The following is an 18,105-nucleotide window of genomic DNA, read 5'->3' as shown; positions in this document are numbered from 1 at the left end:
CCATGACTGCTATGGGATAAATGGATTGTAAGTTACAACCATTATGTAAAAGACGGAGCTGGATCATGATCAGGCTCAAGCTCTATGCAGGCATTCATGAGTACTGGAGGACTAAAACTGGGTATGGGGCAGGGCTTCACTTCCAGTGTCATGTATTCGGGCTCTTCTTCGTGTATCACTTATTGTCATTCCTGATCATACGAAAACTTCTAAACCTGTCCAACTAAAAGCGCACAGTTCCGAGGAACAACCCCCAAGTGCATTAGAGAGGGAGGCTCACAAGCATGCCCCTGTCACCTACGCTGATTGAGCACAGCCATATACATGCAAGTGCTTGGCATTGCTTATCTTTATGAAATAATAATAACCATAGAGATTTCCTGACATTGAAAGCTGTTTTCTTCTTCATTGACACAACTAATTATCTTAACATTTCGATTCATTTGTAATTTTATCTATACTTCATAAATGTTTAAATTGTGCAACACTCTGATACAAATAAAGAAAGGCCACCTTCCAATAAGACTGCCCTTTCTCCTCATGCTCTAAAATCATTCCAGGTCTCAGGTGGCCTATCTAATGTACTTCTAATATGCATTAAAATTTAGCGTTTAATACAAAGAGGAACACTGCTGCCTTGCTTTCCTCAGGCAAATTACTGAAATCTGCTTTATTATCAATGCATCTTCAGTGTTTGTACTACAAGCAAGCCTTTTGATATATGTTGGCTTAACCTCCTTGGGATCAGCGTTAATCTCAAAGGAAAGATTAACCAAAAGGTCTTCATTAAACTAAACAGCATAACAGAAGCAAAATGAGAATGTCCCCATATATTTTAATAACAAAGAAAAATAAGACTGCAGTTTCTTTTCAGTTAACATTAATATCATGCACAAAATCTATATATTGCAGATTGGAAAACATGATAGAAGGAAAGGCTGATATATATAACATAATCAAAACTTGTGGCAACTACTTGTCTATATCACTACAGTAATGCTAGATACTTTTGTGAGTTAAAGATTGTTGCTTATGTCTAACAGTGAACCTGAACAATCTGTCAACTGTCACACTGAACAAAGTACACCGACTATTACTGTATAGTCTACCAGGTGCATGACAACAATCCCATTTTCATATCCCTGGGTGGTCAGTGGAACAAAGCAGTTTCTGAAACCTCTGTTGGACCATAAAGCATATCTGACATTTTTTGCATGATGTTATGGACCTCACATTGTTCATACCTGGTTAGCAAGGAACTTGTTTTTACACAAGATAACCTCATATGATATCTATCTATCTATCTATCTATCTATCTATCTATCTATCTATCTATCTATCTATCTATCTATCTATCTATCTATCTATCTATCTATCTATCTATCTATCTATCTATCTGTCTGTCTGTCTGTCTGTCTGTCTGTCTGTCTGTCTGTCTGTCTGTCTGTCTGTTTAATTTAATTCAATTTAATTTAATTTAATTTAATTTATATGCTGCCCACACTACCCAAAGGTCTCTGGGCAGATATAGACATTTAAAGCATGGAATGCATGCTAGCTTCAGAGGCACTGAGGGAAGATGACACATTTTCACTTGGTTTTTATATTGTTGCTGTCGTTTTGAAGACTTAATAGTTATACAGCAAAAGATTGCACATTGTTAAAAGAGAGGATACAAGACTTGCACAAATGTTCTGCAGCAGTTATAGGCTTGAAACTTAATTTGTTCCTCCCCTGTACCTCCCAGGAACATCCTGCTCTTTGTCTCCTAAGTGACTATTGATCTGCTATCATTTCAAAGCATTTTTCAATGCTAGATCAAACTAGCAAACATCAGTAGAGATCTACAGAGTGCATTAAGTGACTAAAGCTTTTTCTTTTAATTTTCTTCCATCATGTCCAAAGTGTATTTCCTGCAATAATTACATGTTCTACATACATAATAAATTGGAAAATTACATGAAGATATTCTGATATTTAACTTTAAGCATTACAAAGATGTGTGATTACAAAAACAATAGGATACTTCTGTATTAAGTATCTCACTCCCCCACACATACATTACTTTGAAAGCTATTCTTAAGCTATCCTGATAAATAAGAGTATTGCATTTTTGGCACATGTACCTATTTATTTAAAATGTTTTATGTTACTTTTCCAAATCTCAAATTATCTTACAATGAATGCAAACATTTAGAAAGAAATTAGATTTCACATTTGAACTAACAATGATGCTTCTGCAGTTTTAACAATATAGTTGCAGAGAGAACACTAATGTTAATAATACTTCATAATATAAACAACAAGCACACAAAGTGGTGTGTGTGTGTGTGTGTGTCCAACCAATATCTATTTTTAAAATATAAACTATTACAGTATTCTGTAAGTTTTACAATTACTGCTGTGCAATAACCATGGTCTAAGCTCATTAGTTCTATTTACATCCAAATCTCTACATTATAGTAAATGTCTCATTGGATATATAATGGCCAGAATCCTACTAGTGTTTATGTCAGTTTTGCATAACGTGCCATGTTTGATAGATGAGGTGTCATGGCCCATCTCGATCACATGCTTGGTCACACATGCAGATGCTCAACTCAGATGTGCTCCAGCACCTTGTCAATTAGCTACAATTAGCTATGGCAAGCTATATGAATCCTACACAAACATCTACAGGATTCCAATCAATGGCCTTCAACATAATCTCAATGGAATCTCACAGATACCTAATATTTTACTCATGTCATCTTCTTGAAAGAAATAATAATCATCTTCTTGAAAGAAATCATCATCATCATCATCATCATCATCATCATCATTATTCAAAGTTTACTCATCTTCAGTGCTGCATCAACACAGCAGTTTTGTTAGAAGAGCATTTCCACTGTATTTCGATCATTTAGACATCCTAATATCTTGGAAAACAATGCTTAATTTCTCCCATGATCCAAATCTGTTTTAATAAAACCCATCAAATTAACTGAGAAATGCAAATAGATAAATATTTTTGAAGCATTACACCATATAGAATATATGGACTACAAGTTGGTTTTACAGAGAGAAATATTCTTGAAACAATACAGATTACATTACAGGTGTGAAGTGCTGTAGTTTGGAAGGAATGGAGGCATGTAGTTTATGCCCTCATATCACAGAAAGGTTAAGTTATTTGGTCTTAATTCCCACCCAACACACCTTACACTAAAAGGCCACTGACCTCATTGAGTATTAGAGTGGAAAAGTCAATACAACTTTAGGGCCATTAGGATTGAGATAAAATATTGATACTGGCCCTTTTCAGTTTGTACAGAAAACAGCACAACAAGCAAAAGAGAGTATACCAGCTCTGTTGCCTTAGAAATAGTATTGATATTGGTAACATTTCCCCTTCTGCCTCAAGTCCTTCCTACTGAAAGCACAGACAAAGCGATGTCCCTCAGTGACCTTGCTCCTTAGCCCATAAATTTATTTTTATTTATTTTATTTCTATGCCACCTTCCTCCCAATTGCAGGGCACAAGATGGCTCACAAATTATTATAAAACAAATCAGCTAAAAGCACAGGAAATTACTACATTTTCCTAAATTAAACAGATAATCACTTAACTGTTAAAACAGATATAAACATATGTAATAATAATATGCATCACCCAAAATTAAAACTCTTCACTGTCAAATTAGATGTTACAAGTCTGTCTAGAAAGAACAAGCTGCTGGAAAGATGGGAGGAGGCACCCCACAAACTAAGAGGAGTCACAGAAAAAGGTCTTTTCATGGCCCCACCCAAAATGCCTGAAAAGATGGCAGGACACAGGGAAGGCCATCCCCTGAAGATCCTAAGAGCTGAGAAGGCTCATATGGGGAGGTGCAGTCCTTCAAATAGCCTGTAACCAAGCCATATGTAGGACTGTATAGATCATAACCAGTGCTTTGAATTGGGCTTGGAAACAAATAGGCAGGCGGTGAAGCTGTTGTACCAGAGGAGTTACAGGCTCCCTGTAACTGGCCCCAATCAGCAGTCTGACTGCAGCATTTTGCACTAGCTGAAGCTTCCAAAACCATCTTCAAAGGCAGCCCCATCTGGAGCACATTACAGGAACCCAAGCAGGAGGTGACTAAGGTATGTGTCCCCATAGTTAAACCAGATGCTTCCAGTAATGGAACTTTAACTGTGAAAGTGGACTCCTGGCCACTCGTGAGACGTTGGCATCCAGGCTCAGATATGGGTTCAGGAATACACCCAAGCTGTAAGCCTGAGTTGCCAGGGGAAGTGTAACCCCATCCAGCACAGGTTCAATCCCTGTTCCCTGATCTGCTTTTTGATTGATCAGGAACACCTCTGCCTGGATTAAGTCTCAGTCTGTTTGCCCACATCCATCCCATTACCAAGGCCAGACTCTGGTTTAGAACAGAAACAGTTTTCTTAGAGTTAGATGAAAAAGAGAGGTAGAGTTGGGTGCCATCCACATACTGGTGACACCAAACTCCAAAACTCTGGACATTCTCTCCCAGCAGTTTGATGTACATGTAAATAGCAAGTGGGGGTGGGGGAATAGAAACCTGAGGGACAACAGCCAGGGCACTGAATAGAAGTCCCCCCCCCAGCCATTACCTTTTGAGATAATCACTCCAAGAAACAGTGCCTCCAAGTCCCATCTCAGAGAGGTGGCCCAGAAGGTCACCATGTTCAATGGTATCAAAAACTGCTGAGAGGTCAAGCAGAATCATAAGGGACACAATCCATCTGTCCAGTTCCAGGCACAGGTCATCCACCAAGGTGACCAATATAGATAAAAGCAAAATAGGAAAGTAAAAAATTGACGAAAACGTGGTGGCCCCTTAAAGATTAAAAGTGACTAAAGATCTCTCCATCCCATATCCAGGCTTAAAGCCAGACTGAAATGGATCAGATAATCTGTTTCATCCAGGAACCCTTGGAGTTGAGAAGCCACCACATGCTCAAATGTCCTTTGACAAATGAAAGCTTCTGAAAAATAATAAGTACGGTAATTACTCTTATGGGTGTCACATGACTATTTCTAATTTATGCTTTTGCATAAACCACGGCATCCAAGTCGGAATAAATCTAAGATATTTTGTCTGCAAAATGGCAGGCATGTTCTTCCCAGCAGGCTGTCAAGTAGTCACCATCTTGTTCTTGTGGGCAAAAATATAATAGGCCCCTGATCACCCCAAACAGCTTTGTTGGGCAGCTATGTGTAGATGCCATGGCAGCAGAGAAGAAGCATTTTTGCTGCAGCCATTGCCACAAAGTAAGCCTTTAAATGAGCTCTAGTCTGTGTTCGGCTGGATTCGCTCAAACCTTCCAATGTTGTCTCATGCAGTTATGAGCATGAGATCCTCTGAACCAAGCTAGGATTGTCCAGATAGAATAGGTGGCAGAGTCCAAGGACTGTTAAAATACAGTTATGATTAGACAAGTTGCTTCTTTTGGCAACAGTTCCCACAATCCCTCAGCCAGCATGGCAGGTACTTTTACAACACTTTTTGCCTTTCACATGTTCTCACTTGTGGAAATTTAACATAGCTGGATGCAAAATATAGGTACAGCGATTATATTTTCATGCACAGTACGTTGCGATGTCCTATGAAAGTGCATTCCCATGAAGCAGCAATGTCAAAAGTACGGTACATTTTTCTTGTGTTATGTTACAGGCCCTTCCTTGTCCCATGTTATTGCTGGACTCATTATTCTTAACTAGATTTTTGCTAAAATAAGTTGATTTTTTTTTCTTTCAAATGTATCTGCCAAGCACATTGCTGGAATGCATTTGTTACTAATGGCACTCTGCAACATTCACATTGACCTAATTGTGGGGTTTGGCCTGAAAAACTGACACATTTCATGGAACTGGTACAAGTGTTTAGAGAAAAAGATGTGATGTGAAAAAGCACACCACCATCTTGTATTTTGAAAAATGAAAAATAGTGTTTTTCTCTGCTGTCACATTATTGAGATATCGAAACTTTTTTTTATCCTAACAACAGAATCTGAACAATTAAAACAGAAAGTTGAAAATACTGAAATGATTGCATTAATACAATACTGCAGAATCAAAAGAGAAAGGAAAAATAAGAAATTATGTCATAGCACTTCATGGATTTATTTCAGTGTGAGCTTTCATGGAACACAACCCCCTTTTCAGATACAGGAAGGGCAAATATGTGTCCTCTATACTTATTCCCATGGTGGTGAAAGGCACCATGGGAATATATATCCATACAAGAGTTTCTATTGGTATCTGTCAGGATCCCCACGTGGCCCCTGCTTGTTTCACCAAAGTAAGAGCTCACACTACATGCCCTTCAGTTGCTACCAGCTGATTACATCAACATTACCTATTATTAATAATCAAGGTCCAGGCCATATGCCATTTTAAAAGAACCGAATAGAAATTGTTTATTGTTACAGGTGTTGACAGAACGAGCAATGTTGTTAACTCTTAAACAAACATTGTCCTTTATCTACTCTCAACCACCCCTCCCCTGCCCAAACTCCAAAACTCTCTCTCAAACTCCTCAACTAATCTCAAACTCCCTATCTAAACTCCCCCTCCTCCTGCTGAGCCTCTTATATCTCGTGACTCTGCCCCTCCAGCACTCCCATTGGTCTATGCAAATATCAGATGAATATTCATGACCTCAGCGGACACCACAGTATCAAACCACACGAATTCCAGGGACATATTAATTTAATACTTTAAATCAGAATCCTGTGTTCACGGAAATGGAGGCAGATGTGTCTCGCGCAACATAATCTTAATGCGTGTTTGCTCAAAAGTCCAGCCACGCCACACTTAATCCCTATGAAGTGTGCTTTGAATTGTTATCCTAAGTGACACCATGCAGCATGACCTAATATCAGGAGTGAAAGTTACTGTATAAATCACAAAAAAAAAAAAAAACATTAAGAAGATTTGCGCGGGGATGAAAAAATATGCCAGTGTAACAAAAGTTCTATGTTCATATGCCATACGTCTCAGCACATCCAAAACAATGCATACCATTCTCCTGTGTTATATGCAGAACAGACTGGAGGAATCACAGAGATCAGAATGAGCACAGAGCAAGTGTAACATACAATTCCATGGCACTCAGGGCCATTATTGGCTCAAGACATTCTGCTTCTCTTAGTTAAGACTGATTATCTGAATCTATTTGAACCATGGTTTAGATTTGCACATGGTACCTAAATAGTCTCACTCTCTGTTTGGGAAGCAGAAATGAACTAAGAACAGATCAACATCTCATCCTGTTGCAACATACCAAAATTTAGGGCCATGCTAGATGTTAAGAGAAATACATACTTGCTATAATTAACATGCTTTCCTCCCAGTGATGGGATTTCCACAGAAGTGCATGCCTCAGCAATAAGATACTTGAAGTTAGCCCATGCTTATCTTTCAATGGCCAATCTGGAAACAAATATTACTAAATGGAGGCAAGAAAAAGCATTTCTATAACTAGAAATCTCTCACCACTTGAGGGAGCGCTTCTTCTAAGTACTTCTCATTCTTCCCCCCCTCTCCCAGATTAGCATATTGTCTAGTTTAGCCCTAGACTGCAACTTCACTACCTTCCAAGATTCTTAGAGCCAAAAGTAACACTGAGTCCATGTATGGACTTATAAAAACCACAGGAGTAACTTACTGATAACATCCGCAGTGCACACCCCTTTACATATATGTGTAGTAAGCTTATCACAATGACATTCTTCTTCTTCCAAGAAGCTCCAGGTAGAAGGCATGTTTTTTTCCTTCCCCCAGCTTTATTCTCCAAGCAATCCTGTGAGGTAAGTTAGGCTGCAAGGATGGAGGCTGACCTACTAAGTGAGCTTCATAGCTGAGTGGAGATGTGAAGCTGAGTTTTGCCAGGCTGAGTCCGGCAGTTTTAACTACTATCGCACATTGATTCATCACTTGGAGACAAACCCAGAGAGTTTTACATAGTCTTCAATGGTGTGAGAACTCCAAACAGGAGAAATCTTTTCCGGCTTTTGTCATTACACTCCAAATAATTTTTTTCTAGCACCTTAACACCAATTCCTTCAGTGGATCAACCAAACTCCAAAAACTGATTGTGCCACTTTAATTTTAACCCTGCTGATGCTTTAGCCAAGCTCCTTCTTCTCCAATGGCTTCTGCCAGCTCAGTTCTGCTGCCTTCACCCACCCATGCAGAATTTCCCAGAGCCCCATGGGCCTGTAACTCGGGCAGGAGACTGTGATGTGCCCATCACCCAGCAGTGTCCACGGCTAGCTCAGATGAGTATAGAGAAGCAAAAACCATTCTTGAAGCATACTGAGGGATTCTTGTGGACCAGCATGTCACACTTACCTGCACACATCTCTCCATCGTATGCTTCACAGACCCACTCATGACATTCACACAGTGGGCCATAGTATTTGCCTGGCTCCGTCACTTGGCAAATGCAGATGCCACAGTTGCACTGGCCTCTGCCACTGCACAGTTTTCCACCCGAGATTCGACATCTGCGCTCTGACTCGGAATGGGACAGTCTGCAAGATGAGTTGTTTCCCAAACCATTGCTGCTGGAGATGAAAAGGACAAGTAGTTACAAACATATTCACAGACCTTGCCTCTCTTATTGGGTCTGTCTGACAAAATAATTTAAGATTATCTCAGCACTAAACTCAGGCATATAAGGTTTTCAGAAAATGCACACATCCAGGATGCTAAATAAAAATGAGGCAAAGCACTTGTGAGTAAAAATCTATTGGATCAGACGTTAACCGCAGATTATGACTTCAAAATCCACAACAAGGTTTTAATTCCTGTTTCTTGAATTAAAATCCAAAGTGACTTGAGGAACATGAGTCCTGAGAAACAACTTGTTTCAGCAGTAAGAAGGAGGAACACTTTGCTATATAATGGTTAGAATCCTATTGTGGATTTACAATACAATTGTGGACATTACAGTGGAGAATAGAGACCAATCAGTAATTTGCGACTTGGATTTGTAGCTGCACAACTGGCAGAGGACAAGGAACATGAGCGGCAACTCATTTGCGAGCAACAATTTACTGTCCACAGTTTATACCGCTGCACGGCGTAAATCTACAAAAGAATCATGGCTGTTATTTATTGTACTAGAGCTGAGGTGCTTGTGAAGGAGATATTTTAAAGAGATTCCTTCTTTTACCCTGACAACAATTGTTTCAGGTAGTTAGCCCAGAACCGGTTATCTGTCCAGCTTCATGATAGTTAGGATTTCAATGCAATTCTTCCTAGCCATTGCACTGCCTATTCTCTTCCCTGCTACTTTCTTCAGCCGCCATGCTCCCTCAGCATGAATGTCCACCTGAACACTTGGACTAACTGGATCACCCTCTGTGATTAGCACAGGACTGAGAGACACAGACAAAATAAGCCCAGCAGATATCCATGAGATGTCCAAGTATATTGCGGAACGCCAGTCAGAAGTGAGGAGAAGGCATGATTTCTTCCTACTCTATGGATTAGTGCCAGACTGTAACCTAGGCTGATTTTTAAAAACAAAAACACACACACACAAAAAAAAACAAACCAAACATTCAGCTATAGTCCTGTTCGAGACATTAAGCTGGTTTCCACCTGGTTCACACATCCTTCCACCTGTGAGATCTTGTGCTTATGTATGGATAAAAGCTAGTGTGATTCAAGCTGCGAATGGAGCAAGTTCATTTGCTGACATCTCTGTGACCCTGACTGCTGGGAAGAAAGAATAACAACATGGAAAAAAAGAGGTTCTGGTTCCCTGTGAGTGTGTCTATTTTGCCCACTGCATGAAAGGAGTTAGCAATGGATAAACTATTCCTTATCTATACAGTACATGTACTACACTTGACTCATACTCTTTCCCATCTTCATAAGAGTGCCTTTCATAGTGGAGATGCTTCAAAGATTCCAGAGGTAAAGAAGGACCTCCAGCTTGAACCAAGCCACTGAGTTATTATGTGAATTAATTATTAGTAAACCTTAAATCTCAGAATGAAGTAGTGACCCAGCTGTCTCCCAATCTCATTGCAATTGTCTACAATGCTTAAAAGTTCTGGAAATGACAAGAGCCTCCCAAAGAGGTTCCAGAAGATGATATCTTGGCATATACTCAAGATTAAAGGGGATGTATTATTTACCTCATGAATTCTCCTTTCCCACATTTGACACAAATACAATGCTTGTAATGTTTCCTGGTAGCACGGGGATATACGGATGATATGATCCAGATAATAACTTAGCTATAAGTGCATGAGAACATCCAGAACAGGCTTCAACTCTTGAATTTTTTTAAGTACAGGGCTGAATGTTTGTGGGGTTCCAAATGTGAGATCATGATGCTGCACCTTAACCAGAATGTATCAATTTCTTTTTTGTTATCGATTTTCTGATAGAAAGGCCAAAATTGGTCTAGATTAACATATTGTAATTTCTTCAAGGCTGCCTTCACCAGGATCATGAGTGTATATGGAGCTGCCTAAAACTGGCATATGAAAAATTGACAGGGTTAACTGAATTACATTAGGAACCTAGGAGAACAAAATCAACAAATCTGATGAAGATCCAGCTTGCACTCATCAGGGCTGACTTCTATATTAGAGGCATTTTTCTCCTTAACCTTGTAATCTGGAATAGCTGATGTATCACACATGTCGGTGGCTAACATTCAGAATGCATTTGAAACTTTGCTTCTGCATATGGATTTTCACTTTACAGAGGGAAGCAGTGTGTGGAAGGAGAGAGAGAGAGGGAGAGAGGGAGAAGGAAAATCACACACACACACCTCTTAATGCCGCTTTCTTTCCACAACCTGCTGCCCAGACCCAGAAGGTGAACTGCTAAATAAACCGACAAAGCTTACCGTAGGGACAGCGAGAAACTTTGTGGAATCTCAGGCAGTAGAATGAACAGTGGGGATGTCGACAGAAGCAGCACCATGCTGAGGACTCCCTGTGTGTACATGGTCAGATCCCAAGGCAGCAGCAAATGAGGAGTTCAGCAGGAAAGTCCGAAATACAGACAGACCCAGGAGGCTCGCAGAGTTTCCAGCTGGCCAAAACCGGCTCCTTCCCCCTGTGCTCCACCAAGTGCCTTTGATTAGCTGCCTGGAAGCTGGATTTGGGCAGCATCCTGGAAGGAAAAACTGGTGCCAAACCCCAAAGTTTACAGTCTAGGCAGGGAAGTAATTAGAAACAGTTGTACAGCCAGATGGTTTATTTTGACATAATAAAGTGTCCTGAGCAAGCGAGTCTCATTCTTGAAAGACAGGCACTATAAGCATTTGCAGAAAGTACACTCGAGTAAACTTTGATTAACCGAGGTTTTGAGATAATCGTGGCACAGTGATGAGGGAGAAAGGTCTATTTGGCAGAAAACGTTAACGCTTTTCAACTGTATCCAAGTGCAATGTTAAGAGTTCAGGTGAATGCCTCAAATTCTTCAGAGTAGCTAGGGAAAAAAAAGAAACAAAGTCAGTTTTCTCCTCCCCTTCAGTCTTGGTTTGAAAAGGCAGCATACTATAAACAGTTCAGGCTGACTTCAGGGTCAAAACATTGTTCCTTGGCATGTGTAGATTTTTACACATTAAGTGGCAGCAAACCTAGACTTGCCACACAGTGGATACTTTCCAGATATGATGAGATTTGTAAACACTTATTCTATCCATATTTTATATTTTTAGGCATTCAGAGAAAATATTTGCTGTATTTTCTGTATATATATCATCTGAGACACAATATACAGTATATGTGTTTAGTACTGTAGGAGTGAATGTGAAATGTACAGTTCTCCAATCAGATAAGGCTCAAGAGGTTCAGGAGCAAATTAGAGAATACTGTATGTGAACTTCAGGTTCTTGGGATAGCTGAATTAGGGCCGTTTGCTTCACTTTGGATCTTCCAGCATCCAAACATTACCCAGACACCCTCAATATGAAACTAAAAAACTCTTCAGTGCAACACTTAAGATCACTTAGACATGAAGCTTTAAATAGCTTTTCAAAATGTACAGATCTTTGAATTGTAGTTATTCAGTATAGATAACATATAATATGCAAGAAAACATTACATATCTTACTAGATTTACATATATGACTCAGCGAGATGTGACATCTTCATACAATTTAAAATAACTTGATGTGCAGTCCACAATCACTCACTGACACAGACTGATTTCCATGATTTCTGTGGTGTTGTTTTTAATTCCAGTGCCTGTGATTGGTCTTTTCAGAATTCTGTCAAACAGTAAACAGAACATCTTCACTTTTAGCTATATTAAGTAAAGGAAACTGTGTGCAAAATCTTGAACAAGATCCTAGAAGCTACTAGCTCATGCATCTAGCTCAACTGCTCATGTCCATGTTTGCTAGTATCCTTCAAACACATGAAGTGAAAGCTGAACAAAGAGGAGGAATTATTTCCAGTTGAAAAGACTCCTCTGACTAGGCACCTGATCACAGTACTTGTTTAGGTTTCAGAAATATGGGCCACTACTTACCAAAACAACGACAACAACACACAATGAATAGGTGATTTTCGTTCATGCAATGACTTTTTGTAAGAAGCTCATGATTAGTACGTTCATTGCCACTTACTTGTGAAAGATTTAGATGGCATTCAGATTGTAGATAAGTACAAAATTAGTAGTGGTGGGGAAAAGTCACTGGGTTCAAAACTTCATGATACATCTACAAGACATGCATTGAAAACAAGTCCCTCAAAAGACTAACATCTGTACAGACTGAATCTAGACTTTTAAAAAGTAGCAGAGAACTTTTTAGAACCTATTTTATTTTTTGTTTGCTGCCTTTTTCTACACAGAACATAATAACGGATGGCAAGCTTTCAAGACTTCCATTTTTAACACACTTGAAATTTTGGTACTTTTGATAATTTGTTGATCATAAGAAGATTTTGTGGATCTAAGACGTGAGCCAGGGCAGAACTTGGGAAAGTTACTATTATGGATGATAATTCCTAGAGCCCCCACAAGCCAGCATGGTGAATAGTCAAGATGGTTGGGAGATTCTGGGAGTTAGAGTCCACAACAGTGACTCTTCCTAGTTCTGATCCAGGCAAAACTAACAGTGTGTCAGTCCCATTATGTCAATGACAGATGTTTGCATACTTTGATCTCTGAATAAGATTGGATGCAAATAGATGCACTTTAATACCACCTCCTTTTATCTGTATTTTGCTTCAGGATCCTCACCAAGAGCAAAAGCAGGATATGAACTTTAAAATAATAACAATAACAATAATTCAAACTGACCAGCACAGAGTATTCCTTGCAACTATTAACTGCATCATCTAATGAAACAGTTTATTTATTTATTTATTTATTCAATTTTTTACCCCGCCCCTCTAGACAACGTCTACTCGTACACTACATCTCCGTACACACTGTTACTCCAACCACACCCTACAAGCCAATGTCATAGCAGACTTTACATGAACTTTCACTGACTGGTATAGAATTAAGATTTTGCTGTAGAGTTTCACTTTCCAGCTGTCAGTTCTCATAAGGAGATGGCATTGCCCACAGCATAATTCTGCCTAGTAGCAACATATTCCTAGGAATGAAACATAGTGGATAGAAGAGAAGTATGAAATGTACTGTCAGATATGTTTTTTATATGTAAGTGTACTTGTCAGTATGCATATTTTTTCCTGTTAATATTTTTGAAGGCATTAATGGGTTACTTAATGTCATGGTCCTTCTAAGACCTTCAAATTTCAGCCTAATGAGTAAACTAGCTTGGAGCATAATATCTAACAGCTAAAATATAATAGGCTTAATTCAGTTTAGACAAGAATCTGCATCTGTTTTGTGCCAATTTAAGTGACCTGTATTAAAAACATTTAGATCTGCACAACAATGGTTCTATTTCTATGAGTACTGTTGATTGGATAATGTCCTATGCAGTTCTAGAAGGTTTCAGAAAGTCTATATAACTTCTGTTTGGTCATCCTGTTCATGACTGCAGGGACACTGGTGGAATAAATAAGGCATTGTTATATGATGTCACATATCAGTCTCACAAATATCTGCTTTGCTTTGCAGACATGGATTCTTTGCATCAAGGCTTGCCAACAGATATTCTTATAGCAAAAATGTAGGAAAACTTTCAGTGTTCATGTAAGATTTTGTACAGCTTCAGCAGTTAAGCCAGGGAGGTTGTCAAAAGGAGTCACCAAGGACCTCTGAGATACCCACTATGCTTTTGGCCTGCATGGGATATGGCTGTTCTATGGTTTTAGAAAAATTCAATTGGCTAAAGCTCAACTTGATTATCAATGAAAACCATCCTGACAAAATGGCTTGTATAAAATGACCTTTAAAAAAAGTGTCTCAAATATTTCCCAGCAGAAAACTTAAAGAGAAAAAAATGCTTCCCACTATCCTCATAGGTGCATTTGGTGGAGATATTCAATAAGGCCCTCTCTGTTGCTGCTCCCAAACTCTGGAACTCCTTCCTGTGGGAGACCAAGCTGGCCCCATCTTTGCTGCCCTTCTGCAAGCTGGAAAAAACCTTTATCTTTAGACAGGCACTTTCTTAATGGCTGGCTCTCTAAGAACATTTCACTTAAATGGGACTGCTGTGTTTTTATCAATTATTTTCAGTGTGTTTCTACTCCTGTTTTTATCTACTAATTTTAATTTTATATTTCTCTAATTCTTTTTTCATATTGTACAGTGTCACCGAAGTTACCAACATGAATTTGACCAAACTCCAGGAGGCAGTGGAAGACAGGAGGGCCTGGTGTGCTCTGATCCATGGGGTCACGAAGAATCGGACAAGACTTAACAACTAAACAACAACAACAATAGAGACTATACACAATTTTCCATTGCTCTTCACTTGGAGAGTCACTCCTCTCTAAGTTTTCTGAGAACAGCTGGGAAGGTAAGGACTGAATAGGGATCAGATGTTCCGTTGATCCTAAGTTCCAGTTGTCTTCATGTTGTTTCTGGATGTAATGGAGGAGGGATACTGCAGAGAAAGAAGTGGATCTAAACAGATGACACTGGCGCTGCAGATTTCACCTGAGAGATGGAACTCTCATTTTTTTCAGCATTTTCTCAACCTACTTTTTACCTCCCCTCCCCCAAAAATGGCAAACTCCATACTGAGATGATGCCGTCAACACAAAAGCCATAAAAAATGTGCAGAGACATTTAAAAACAAAAACAAAACAAAAGTCCAGGTGAAGGCAGAAGGGGAGACTTTCCAGCTTTGTTGTCAGTTTATGGTTTGTCCTGGATGAAACCCATTTTTTCTCTGCAGTATGCCTCCTCCATAATGAAGAAGACGACAATAACAACAACAAGCTGGCTGGATAGCTCACTGATTGTGGAGCCAGAGGCTGGGATGTCACATACCCATTGTGCCTCCAGGGAGAAAAGCCAGTCTGTGTGGTCATGGGCAAGGTGCACAGTCTTAGGGTGCCCCTAGAAGTTGGGAACAGTAAAGCAATTCTAAGTACTCTCTACTTGGAAAACCCTGAAAAGAGTTGCCATAAGTCCGAACTGACTTGAGGGCACGTGATGACGATGATAATATTCCTCCTCTGTTACATCTTGAAGTAGTAGAATAAAATTGTGAACAAAGAGACTGTATCACATGAAAAAGGAAGGAAGACCACATATTGACACCAGCAAGACTCGCGATCAAAGAAAAGTGGAAGAATTTGCCCGAGCACTTGAGGAACCCCTTCCAGGCCCAGCTGATGCAAATGCACCTGAACAATGGGAACATTTCTAAAATGCTGTTTATAACGCTGCCTTGTCCACATTTGGCAAGAAGACCAAAAAGATGGCCAACTGGTTTGAAACCCATTCGGAGGAGTTCATGCCAGCCATTGAGGATAAGAGGAGAGCTGCGTAGCGAACAGCCCTGCCCTCACCTGTCTGTCACAGCTGAACAGTGGAGTAGGAGCCAATGAGAGGACGGAAGGTGGAGCCAAGGGGGGGGCTGGATATAAAGGCTGGTGTATGGAGACTGAGAGGGAGATTCTGTGAGTGAGAGACAGTGTGAAACTTAAAAGTGAACTTAGAGTGAGTTTGAGTTCTGTAAGAACGTTGAATGGTACAGAGAGTTATTAGAGATTTAAAGTCAAAGTAGAACTGATACAAATACAAGTGATTAGCAACCTGTGATTTACCAATGGAATATTAATCAGATGTTAACTTCCCTGATCAAATAAATGACTTAAGTTTTGAAAGCACACATTTCTCCTTGATTAAGTGGTATTAAAGCAGTAATAGCTGGTGGCAGCGAAGAAGGAAGAAGAGCGAGAACCTCGTGAAAGCCTGGGGAATAGGGGCTTCAGAGGGGATCGCCACAAACTCTAGCAGCATACAAAGCCTGTCCTAGTGAGTACAACTTGTAAGCTGTTCGAGCTGTGCGTAGCCAAGTCTAACGGGCTACCAGGAGATGTTTGAATGATTATTAGTTTCAGATCTGCTCTCAGATACAGTTAGCAGCGGACACAGGTAACATCAAGGGAATGTATGATGGTATCAAGCAGGCTTTAGGTCCAATACAGAAGAAATCTGCTCCCCTGAAGTCTGCTACAGGTGTGTTAATCCAGGACCAAGCACAGCAGATGGACCACTGGGTGCAGCACTACTCTGAGCTATATTTCAGAGAGAATGTAGTAACTGAAGAAGCATTAAATAACATTGAATGCCTGCCTGTCTTGGAAGAGTTGGACAGCGAACCAACCTTAGCAGAAATAAAATCGGCCTTGGATTCCCTTGCCTCTGGTAAGGCACCTGGAAAGGATAACATCCCTGTTGAAGTGTTGTAAAAAGACCATCACCACCGAACTGTATGAAGTCTTTCGATTAGCTGGAGTGAAGGCGTAGTACCACAGGACATGAAGGATGCAAACATTGTCACATTGTACAAGAACAAAGGAGACAGGGGCGACTGCAATAACTACCGTGGCATCTCTCTTCTCAACATTGTAGGGAAGCTGCTTGCCCATGTTGTGCTAAAGAGGCTCCAGGTGCTTGCAGACAGATTCTATTCAGAATCACAGTGTGGATTTCGAGCTAATAGATCCACCAATGACATGGTATTTTCCCTCAGATAGTTGTAGGAGAAATGCAGGAAACAACAACAGCCACTCTTTGTGGCCTTCATAGATCTTACAAAGGCCTTTGACTTGGTTAACTTGGCCTTTTTAAAATACTTCCCAAGATTGGACGTCCACCTCGACTCCTTAACATCATCAGGTCCTTTCATGAAGGAATGAAGGGCACTGTAGTTTTTAATGGCTCAACATCAAATTCCTTTGACATCCGAAGCAGAGTGAAACAGGACTATGTCCTCGTGCCAACCCTGTTTCGGATCTTTTTTGCTATCATGCTGAAGCATGCCTTTGGAACTGCAACAGAAGTGTCTGTTTTCGGACTGGATCAGATGGAAAGTCTTTAATCTCTCTAGATTGAGAGCAAAGACCAAAGTCCAACTGAAATGCACGCGGGACTTCCTCTTCGCCATTGTTGCCCACTCTGCTGAAGACCTCCAACAACTCATGAATTGTTTTAGCAAGGCCTGCCAAGACTTTGGACTAACAATCAGCCTGAAGAAAACACAAGTCATGGGCCAGGGCGTGGACTCACCTCCCTCCATTACCATCTCCATGCAAGAATTGGAGGTTGTTCATGAATTTGTGTACCTTGGCTCAATGATCTATGACACTATCTCCCTAGATGTCGAGCTGGATAAACACATTGGCAAAGCAGCTACCATGTTCTCTAGACTCACAAAGAGAGTATGGCTCAATAAGAAGCTGACGGCATACACCACGATCCAGGTCTATAGAGCCTGTGTCTTGAGTACACTCCTGTACTGCAGTGAGTCCTGGATTCTGTGTACAGCAGGAGAGGAAGCTGAACACATTCCATATACGTTGTCTCCGACGCATTTTTGGTATCACCTGGCAGGACAAAGTTCCAAACAGAGTAGTCCTAGAATGAGCTGGAATTTTTAGCATGTATACATTATTGAAACAGTGATGTCTATGTTGGCTTGGGCATGTTGTAAGAATGGCTGATGGCCGGATTCCAGAAGATCT

General features: G+C 40.1%; 1 protein-coding gene across 2 annotated transcripts in view; it reads right to left on the bottom strand.

Moving 5' to 3' along the window:
• Window positions 1-18,105, bottom strand: part of ITGBL1 (integrin subunit beta like 1) — a 223,911-nt gene that overhangs the window by 203,315 nt on the left and 2,491 nt on the right. The window contains exons 2-3 of one of the 2 annotated variants that reach the window (XM_078391412.1): window positions 10,881-11,467; window positions 8,360-8,571 (exon numbers count right to left, since the gene is read on the bottom strand). In XM_078391412.1, the coding sequence (XP_078247538.1) occupies window positions 8,360-8,571; window positions 10,881-10,981 (313 nt within the window). In that variant the 5' untranslated portion in view covers window positions 10,982-11,467. Of the gene's footprint in view, window positions 1-8,359; window positions 8,575-10,880; window positions 11,468-18,105 lie in introns of those variants that run through there. The other variant, XM_072994646.2, reaches the window with a different exon arrangement.

This window comes from Pogona vitticeps, chromosome 3 (genome assembly GCF_051106095.1).
Source record: "Pogona vitticeps strain Pit_001003342236 chromosome 3, PviZW2.1, whole genome shotgun sequence".
Taxonomy (NCBI): Eukaryota; Metazoa; Chordata; class Lepidosauria; order Squamata; family Agamidae; genus Pogona; species Pogona vitticeps.
This window is presented reverse-complemented; position numbering and strand designations above follow the sequence as displayed.